At 33.6% G+C, this 10,125-nt stretch overlaps 1 protein-coding gene across 1 annotated transcript; it reads right to left on the bottom strand.

Moving 5' to 3' along the window:
* Nucleotides 1-1,597: 1,597 nt before the first annotated feature.
* LOC120268381 (glycerol-3-phosphate dehydrogenase [NAD(+)] 2, chloroplastic) lies at nucleotides 1,598-9,293 on the bottom strand. The gene is made up of 9 exons (XM_039275808.1): nucleotides 8,912-9,293; nucleotides 8,693-8,829; nucleotides 7,854-7,959; nucleotides 5,023-5,224; nucleotides 4,681-4,768; nucleotides 3,369-3,516; nucleotides 2,815-2,964; nucleotides 2,583-2,732; nucleotides 1,598-2,032 (listed from the first exon to the last, which is right to left on the bottom strand). The coding sequence occupies exons 1-9, from the start codon at nucleotides 9,260-9,262 to the stop codon at nucleotides 2,018-2,020; spliced, it is 1,347 nt and encodes a 448-aa protein (XP_039131742.1). The 5' UTR covers nucleotides 9,263-9,293; the 3' UTR covers nucleotides 1,598-2,017.
* Nucleotides 9,294-10,125: the final 832 nt, after the last annotated feature.

Below are 10,125 nucleotides of genomic sequence, written 5' to 3'. Positions count from 1 at the left end.
AACAAATTAAAAAAAAGTGTTGCAATCTTGTTTAGCGTCCCATTGTCCTTCTTATATACATATATAATATAATATTTTGAAATGGCAAAGTTTAGTACAAGATTTGGTCAACTTTTTTGACCTCCAAAATCTAAATGTTTATTAAATCAATTGTAATTTAAATTAAAATCTTGATGACTTATTAGAGAATTAATGAATAATAATAATAATAATAATAATAATAATGTTACACAACAACTCAAACATGTTGATATTATTGTTTATATATATATATATATATATAAATAATAAATTATGAGTCATCGACCAAATGATAATAAATGTGTAGTTCAACTAATCTGTTTATATTTTTAAAAAAATTTTAAGTAAATTTTTAAAATCTATTTTTAATTCTTTTGAGTGACCACTACTTTACTTTTCCTCTAGTCCACCCCTGAATACGTCAAATATATATGTTGGACTGTTTCAAGATTAGAAAGAGTGCATTGAACTAGACGTTATTGATATCCAACGCTTGCTTCACTTTCAAGGTATATTGTGATTAGCACATCCAAACAAATAATAATTAACATTTTAAAAAATAATAATAATAAAAAGTTAGAATAATTTACAATGTTCAAATTAATAAAAGAAAACCATAACATTAGTTGAAGTGAAGATTTATATAAGAAAGAATATACATGCATATATTGATATTAATATTATGAATGACAAATTCTGAGTTGTTAACCTAAGACAAATAAAATTATACTCACTCTATTATAATAATTGTGTGCTTTGATTATACTTTTGAATTTTGATGGGTTTTTTTTTATAAAAAATATAATTCTAAAAAATTGTTTATTAATTTCACTCAATATTTTTTGGAATTTAATATGAATATTATATATAGTTGTTGTGTCGTTATAAATATTGTAATATTTTTATTTAATTTGGTATTATAAAATTTCAAATTAATGATGTAAATAAGTTAAAAAATAATTAAAATATCTATTTTTATTGGAAATAAATGACAAGCTAGACCGGCGGAGCAGGAGCAAAATCCGTAAAAAGGGACATGGTATTAAGAAGATAAAATAAAGCAAAGTGGGCCGGGCCTTGCCATCTCTAATTAATATTAAAACCTGTGATTAATTACATTATATTACACTATATATATATATATATATATATTAAAATAGTTATTTTAAAATGATTTTTATCTTTAAAATTAGAATAGATAGAGTCCAAACATGTACATTTTTGAAAAACTCAATTAAAGTCAATAAAAGAATAAAGTTGGAGTACGCATGGAGAAGGAGAGGAAGGAGATGATGAATATTGAAGCTGCCCCAACTAAAGGAAATATCTTGAGAACAGTTGACTTAGAAATTCGATGGAAGAATAATTTATAATTTTTTTTATTAATATATATATATATATTATTATTTTTTTTATAAATGCGACAAACACATTTAATCAGGAGCATGCGCACAGACTACTCGTACATGGCAGCTTGCCACCTTGGATAGGCTAAAGGTTCCTGTACACTGGCACCTGGGCATAAACATGATCACTGAATTTATCTAAAAAAAAAAACATACAGAAAAACATAAGCTTCAAGAACATCTCACTATTTACATCAGTGTTATCACAATTGACTGCACTAACTGAAACTAAGAGTAAGGAAGAAATGGTCATCTTTGCTCAATTTCTGAATACAAAACCATGTGACAAAAAGGGCACAAGAGTAAGGAAGCAATCATATTGAATCATGGAAAAATACATATTGAATCAAATATTTCTTCTTCTAGGGTGATCACCCCGAGTGTATTTCATCGAAGATGCCTAGAGTTTGCAAAATTTTGGCTGCTTCCCAATTCATGATGGATTGAGACTCACAGGAAAAGGAAAAGAATGAGAGATACATTTGTGATATAAAAGAGTCGACTCTTCATCTTGGACGGGAAGTATTATACAATTATGCTCAACCTATGAAACCCAGCCGCATTCCTGGCTCTGCAATTGTTGGTACATTTCACACTTCTTCAACCTGCAACTCAGACGAAACAATAAGGTTTAGGAAATTAAGAAGTGGCAAATGTCCTCGAACACTCTCGTGTCAAGAAGTGAACAAAAACGTTACGAGCGGCAAATGAAAAATGGCTGACCACGAAATATTAAAAGATGCCTGAAATTCATTACACACAGCAATTCTAAACTCAGCCAAAAGTTTAATGAAAATAATACAAGCTACAGATTACAACTAACCTTTTGTTAGATATTATTGTAAACCAGAATTGAAATCTCTGTCAACTCACTTAGGCCCTATCAATATCTATTGCATTGCCTTTTATCACACTTATTACTGGTTTCTAGTTTCTGACACTTTGCTAAGACAGACTTCAACTTATAATCCAATAAGAAACTTAATGAGTCTCTCCCATAGTTGAAACACAAAAATAGAAAAGGTCAGAAGGTCATCTCAGAACAGGATAGACTATAAACCACAACATGCAACTTCTGAAAATATACAATTCAGATCAATACGCTTTACACCAAAGGAAAGCAACGAAAAGATCCCAAAAATTATTGGTGCTAACCTGTGGGAGGCCCATCAGCTCAAGAACAGCTGTTTTAGGAGTTAATTCGTTATCGATGATACGTGCCACAGCAGTTAGGACTGGCATCTTTACATTGTATTTTTCAGCCAAAGCAATCACAGCCCCAGCAGTTGATACACCTTCAGCTACCTAAATAAATTTAAGGCCAAATTATTTTCCTTGAGCAAAAAATAATAATTAAATAACAACAACAAACTAAATTCTCAAGAACCTGATTCATTGAACTAATAATATTATCAAGGCTCTCTCCCGATCCAAGCCGTAAACCAACAGTTCTATTTCTTGAAAGATTCACAAAACATGTAAGCATGATGTCACCAGACCCAGATAAACCAGTAAGCGTTGTCGCTTTCGCTCCCATCTTCATGCACAAAATAAGAACGTCACATGATTTACTCAAAGAAAGGCTTATAAGCAATCTAGGTTTATTGTGAAACCTACATCCACATCAAAAATGTCAAACTGACACAGAAATGAAGTCCAATTTACATTAATTTCAAGAAAAACTAAAAAAGGAGTAGCAGATGAGAGATGGATTCACTAAACGACTACTGTACATTTCTGAATTAATTATGAAACACATAGCATAAAATCATCAATGTTATGTAAGTATTTATTATAAATGCATAATTGTATAATGAAAATAATAATAAATTTGTTTCCAACAAGATGTGATAATAAAAATTTGTACATTCTTATTTAATGCATTCCAATATTCTGCACAAAATAGGAATTATCTAAGGTAAAAGCTAATTTGATGTCTACCTTAGTGGCCAACCATCTTATCTCTGAGCACCCTTGTGCAACAAGAGCTGCCATACAATTATTTCCCAGATTCATCCCTTCAACAATACCTGCTGCTATGGCGAGGACATTTTTTAGTGCACCTGCTATCTCCACGCCTATCACATCACTGAAATATAATTCATTTAAAACTTTATCCTAGAAAATTATATATCAGCTATCTAATAACATTTACATGTTTTCAGAAGACAAGAAAAAATTATACTAAACAAAACAGTGAGCTGAAGCCAGGGATTAACTTAAATCTATGCATTTAGTGAAGCACAGATCTTGGAACAAATCTTCCAATAATAAGAAGGGAAACAAAGAATAAGCACACTTGTGTTCCACTCCAAGAGAATTGCTGCATCTTAAGATATTCAGGAGTGCGCAAATGTAATGCCATCTTGAAGATAACAATGGTGAAGAAATAAAGATGGGCGGCAATATTATAATTCTTTGCTTCAATTTTACCCAGGAAACCTCTAAAAAAATAAAGTGTGGTATTCTAGATTACTTTTTACCCATGATAGTCCTTCATGAAGGATTTTGAATCTTTTGATAATAGAAAATTCCAGCCATTTGTTAACACTTTTCAGATAAAATTAGACATAAGCAGAACTTTTTACTTTGTTCAAAACTACCAAATGAAAAAGTTCCAGACCATTGTTCTTAATGTACTACAAAAATGTTAAACTGTTCCAATGAAATAGGTGGACAAACAGCAGGCTTCTTTTGTTCGCAATAACTTCCTAGAGAGCCAGATAGTAATAAGAGCTTCTCAATGCCTAAATATAACCACATTATGAACAGAATAGTTATGAAGTTAACAAGTGGTATACTGGCAGCATACCTTTTAGCACCTAATTTGGTCAGATAATCTCTTGGAGCAATGGCATTGAATAATCCAGAATGGTTTGTTCAACCAATGACTCTTTCCTCTAAAGATTCTACATCATTTTGATTATAAAGACTTCTTTTGTGTCTTCAATGTCAATAATTTATTACACAACTACATGTAAGCAGCCCATTTAAAGATGTTGGATACAGCTAAACAAGGAAGCTTTGAGAATTTTCTTTATTCCAAACTGATCTGAGTCCTATTTTATGTAAAAGATGAATTCACATATGTTAGGAATCAGCAATGAAATATCCATATATAAGTCTTATCGTGTGATAATAGACACCCATAGCATAGCCTACTTAAGCCATGGAATGAAGATCATAAAATTACTGTTACAAACTTGCTACATGAGGTATTAATTAATTAATGTGACAGAGGGTACTTACATACCTAGATGAGCTTATCCTCAGATGTGGGGAAGCTAATAGTTGCTGAACAGTGCCAGCCAGGTTTTTGTCTTTCGATGCCACAACCATAGCTGCATCATGAAAAATGATGCAAGAGTAATTTAATCTTAAGAATAATATTCAACTTTTTTTAAAAAAAAGAGAGGTGGATAAACCAACTGGCGTCACAAAAGGAAGTACAAATTTATAAAACTAAGCATTTGGAAAAGTCCTGCTCCAGTTGAGAACTCATGTCTCATTCACAAAACATTGTTCTATATGCAATTAAAAAACCATTAAGTTATGTACTATTGCTGTCATAATTGTTTATAGATCAGTTATAAACCTGTTGGCAGTTTCCTCATCAACTCCACAGCGAAGGATGGCCCAGATAACACAACGAAAGGTTGTCGAGGGTTCCGCAATGCTTGTGGAATAATTTGAGACATTGTCCTTAAAGTATTTAATTCCAAGCCTTTGCTAAGAGATATGAATGGCAACTTTGGATCAACATGTTGTGAAATACCTTCAAGAAAAGATGAACTGCACTGCCATAAAATAAACAAAGTTAGGACAATTACCATAGGCATATACATAGTAGCTTCTCACAAGCAACCCAAAAAGAAGTAAAGATCACAGGTAAAGAAACTAATTACTAATATATACTTAAATTATAAGAATAATATCATCTTTTGCTTCAGCTCAGAAAGCGCAAATCATCAGAGTTGTATCTCAAATTTAGTCAGAGAGAAAATTATAGTTCCTAGACATTTGAAAAATATTTAGATAAATAAGAATTTAATATGCAACATTATGTACATAATAAAATTCAGTTAAAAAAGTCAAATTCAAATAAAAAAAATCCTTCTTTGGTTCAAAATTTCAAATATGCCTTAAACTATCAAAATCTAAAATTGAGGTCTAGGACATTCTCATGCAGATTAATAATAAACTCCTGGGGGGATGGGGAGCCACAAAAAGAAAACAGAAAGGGATTTGAAAGATCTCTCGAAGGATCTTTCTTCACAAGGCCAATCAATGTCAGACACCCTCTAGTTTGCAGCAACACTGAAAGACATCTCTAATGTGCTACTAACGCCACAGCTGAGACCATCATTGTTGAGATCTCATGAGCCCACCGCCATGAGCCTAAGGTTGTTGCTTTGGGAACTCGCTGCCTGTCACCAAAAATCAGAGATCACCATCATGCAGTGATTCAATGATTCTTCCACCATCACATCGGCCACAAGCACACCATAAACCCTAATTAGGGTTTTTTTTTTCTTTTTATTATTCTAACTAATTTTCTAAGAACAGAGACTTCTTTGCAAAGATCATGAAAAGTGTGAAAAAGAGAAAATTTTACGAGGGCAGACAAGTGCAGAAAAAGAAAATTTGGGATTTATTTGCAAAAAAGTGTAAAAAAAAAGGAAAGTGGGGTTTACTAGCAAAATTTCTGTAGAGTGTATTTAAATTTTAAAGAGGAGTCTAGGGCTTGCAAAAATAATTAAAAAGAGGAAAAATTGGGGTTCTATTATTTAAAAACAACATTATAGGGTTAAAATACAAGAAGAAAGAAAATATGAACCATTTGTAAAGTTTGAGAAAATTAGGGGTTTTTATAAAATTGTAGGATAGAGATGCAGTATAAGAGCTCATGATTGCCTCAGACTTAATTACTATTTTTGTGAGGGTTCACCATTGACCCTTCAGATTCACAAGGGTTGAAGAAAAATGCAATGGCTTGACCATATTTTTCATGAGGGCTTACCATTGTTTTTTGACACTTTCGGGTATTGTTGATAAACACTAAAGCCAAACATTTATTGTGAGCTCAGTGCGCTTGCTTCTCCTATAAGGCCAATGCAGTTGTTTGATTGGTCTCTTTATGAGAACTCATGACCTCTAGGCACCATAAAAGTCAAGTGTCACTAAGGTGATTGGTGGTAATTGGTTCATTACTGACACTTGGCACCCGTATCGGTTGAAGACAAAGACAACTCAAGTTGGTGGCCCGTGTCTAGTACCTCATCGCTAACACTTGACGTATATGCTCAAGGTCTCCCATCATTAACATTTGACACCTATGCTTAAAAGGGACATCATCAACATTTGACACCTATGCTTAAAAGAGATGATCACGTAGTGTGCATGTTTTCGTAACAACACTTGACACTCAAGAAACATGGCACTAAGGCCTTTCAAATGTTAAAGAAATCTTCTCTCACATAATAATGAAGAGGAAAGATCCCCTCTAGTGATAAAGAAAAGACCTCCTCTCATGCAATAATGAAGAGAGTGAACCCTCATACCATAATGAAGGGAAAACTTCATATGATGACAAAAATAATTAATAAGAAAATGGAGATCAAACATATGAAAACGAAGAAGACAGGGAAATAGAGCTCTTAGTCTTAGTAACTCTAGTCAAGCCCATGTATTTTTTTATAATAACTTTATGAAGTTAATAAGATTAATTTGTAATGTTTTTTTTTATTTTGTCACTCATTCACACTTGTTTCCGTGGTAGTATTAAATAATTACTAATTAGCATTAAGGGCTTACCTGTAATGAAAGTCATAAACCCACAATCAATTGAAAAAGAAAATAATTGACAACTGATTTGTGATTCATTATATTTGACTGGTCAATCCTTAACAAAGCCAAGCAAGATTAAAGGACCCAACAACTATTCTCATATTATATCCTTTTTTTCAATACTTTGTTGACTTGTTTTGGATGGCATTAACAACTACTAAAAGATCGCCAACATTGGTGTGCTTTTGTAACTTTTTTGGTTAAACTCCTAGGAATGTATCATAAACAAAAAAGTAGGAGATTTAGCTTTACCAGCACTAGCAAAGCATGTAAACAAAAATCAGTTTCCCTAATGAAAGTCCTCGCAAGCACATGACAACGAAAATAATAAATAATTGATTTGCGATTCTTTATATTTGATCGGTCAATCTATAACAAGGCTTGACAAAAGTAAAGGACCTAAAATCTATTCCCTTAGTTATCAAATTACATCTTTTTATTTCAATAGTCTATTTACTTGTATTAAATTGCATTAACAGTTATGATAAGGATGCCAACATTGGTATATACTTCTGTTACTTTTTGTACCAAAGTCCCAGGAATGCATCATAAACAAACAAGTAGGATATTTGGCTTTACCTGCACTGGCACAACATGTAGACAAAAATCAGCTCCCAGCAAAGCATCTCTCGCATTGGTTGTTGCAAAAACATTTTCCGGCAGCATGTGGTTTGGAAAATATTTCCTGCAATAAGTAATATTATAGAACAGTGAAGTATGTTTATATCAGACCTGGTTTACTCACATATTCACAAATTACTAGACCAAAAATAAGCAATAAAAAAGCTCAAGATTCAAAGAGGAAAACTATCATTGATATTTTACATGTAAACAATGGGCTAAAATTAATGCTTCCAATAGCAAAACACAATAGAAACAATAATTTTAGGTGGGATAAACAATGAAAAAACTGCTTACCAACAGACCATCTTACGGTAAAGAACATGAGATTAACCATTCTCCATGAGTGACAACTGACAAGTTGTATTTTTGAATCCAAGATTGGATTGAATTATGATCTTGGAGGTAATGTAGACATAGGTCTTAAAAGGCACAGATTTAAAACTAATTTAAAAGCACAAGCCCTACCAAATCTACTGTATACTACTATACTCTCACATCAATCAACTAATCAAAGGCTAATGCTTTAGACAGACCCCACTAAATCACTAAAAAAAAAGATAAAAGATAAAATCAAACGCAAATTCTCATGACTAGACCATATATTAATCTAGCATAAAAGGTCTCCCAATTGTGTCTTTACAGGTGTTTTCTTGCATATAAATCATCAGTAAGACAAGAAACGCAAGAAAAATGTCAGCTCTCCGACTATCAATCTCAAAAATCATCTAACAAAATGATCCTCAGAATAAAAAAAAAAAAATCCAGTCATTGCCAGTTGAGAGTGATTGATTTACCTATTGAAATGTGTTTCATTGATACCCCGACAAACATCTTCGTCCCTTACAAGCATCAAGACCTCCATTTCAGCTTTCTTCCCCGCTATATGCGCCGCCATGGCAGTCCCAAAAGAACCACCCCCAAGAACAACAACCTAATCCAAACCATTCACCACAAAATCAAAACCCAATCGTCCAAGACAAAGCTCCATAAATCCCAATAAGGAAATCCATTACCTTTTTAGTCCGCTCGACGACGTCAGTCTTCGCCTTCGACCGCCATGATCGAGACCACCGAACCAGCTTCTCCCACGCAATCCTCACCGCCTTTCGCTGATCCCTCCCTCCCTCTCTAGCTCTGGGGATTTCCTTCTCCGGGGCAGCAGGATCCAGAGCTCCGGCGGCAGAACGGCAAAGAATCAAGCGCGGAGAGATGGGTTTGGGGGGCTGGTGAAGCATTAAGTTCTTGCTGCCAAGGGAGAGGGAGCGGCGAGGCATGGAAGGAGGAGAGAAGAGGACGTTGAAGAGAGAGGGATCGCCGACGAGGACCGCGGCTGCCATGGCTCCGCCGCCGACGAGGAGCGGCATTGCGGGGTTTTTATCTGGTTCCCGCGCGCGCTGAAGGGCGTGCTCATCTTCGTGGGAGTCGAAAGAGGGTGATTTTTAACCGTGCGATTAATGATGGACGGTGATGCGTTAAGCTAAGTCCATAGCTTATTATTGCTTACACTTATTTAATACTAATTGCGGATAATAAATAATTTTGGTTAAATTATTATTTTGAACATTTTATTTTTATTTTCAATTTAGGGCTTATTTGGATGAGCTTTTGGAAAACCCAGAAATGTTTTTTTATAAGTTAAGACTTCCCGGGCTCAAAAAAGTTGTTTAGATCGGGCTTTCTGCAAGAAAATGTGTCAAAAAAACCCGAAAAATGCGTTTTTCATAAAGCTAAGAATGAGCGAGCTCGAAAAGCAGTTCGCTTTTTTAACTTTTATTTTTACTGAGAAAGTGCTTAGGCCTGTTTGGGTTGCTTCAAAAAGCATTTTTTTAAGTTTAGTAGAGTGCTTCCGGATAAAAGTGATTTTCCGGGAATAAGCTTAAGACTTTTTTTATATTTTTGTGTTTAGTATTAGATTTTTTGTAAAAGCGTAGTCGTAAAAAAATAAGCTAAAAAAATAGCTTTTTAGAAAGTCGCTCACGACTAGCTCCCGAAAAAGTTGTTTTTTTCACTTTTTACGACTTCTGCTAAAAGTTCAATACAAACAACTTTTTTTGAACCCAAAAGTGCTTAACTTATAAAAAAGCACTTCTGAGTTTTCCAAAAGCTCATCCAAACAAGCCCTTAACTTACTCTAGAAAAGCACTTTTTCCAGAAGCACTTCTACTAAATTTTAAAAAAGTGTTTTTTTGAGAAGCCAACCCAAACAAGGCCATAATTGATTTTAGAT

This window comes from Dioscorea cayenensis, chromosome 9 (genome assembly GCF_009730915.1).
Source record: "Dioscorea cayenensis subsp. rotundata cultivar TDr96_F1 chromosome 9, TDr96_F1_v2_PseudoChromosome.rev07_lg8_w22 25.fasta, whole genome shotgun sequence".
NCBI lineage: Eukaryota > Viridiplantae > Streptophyta > Magnoliopsida > Dioscoreales > Dioscoreaceae > Dioscorea > Dioscorea cayenensis.
The sequence above is the reverse complement of the archived record's forward strand: the minus strand, read 5'-3'. Positions and strand labels throughout refer to the sequence as shown.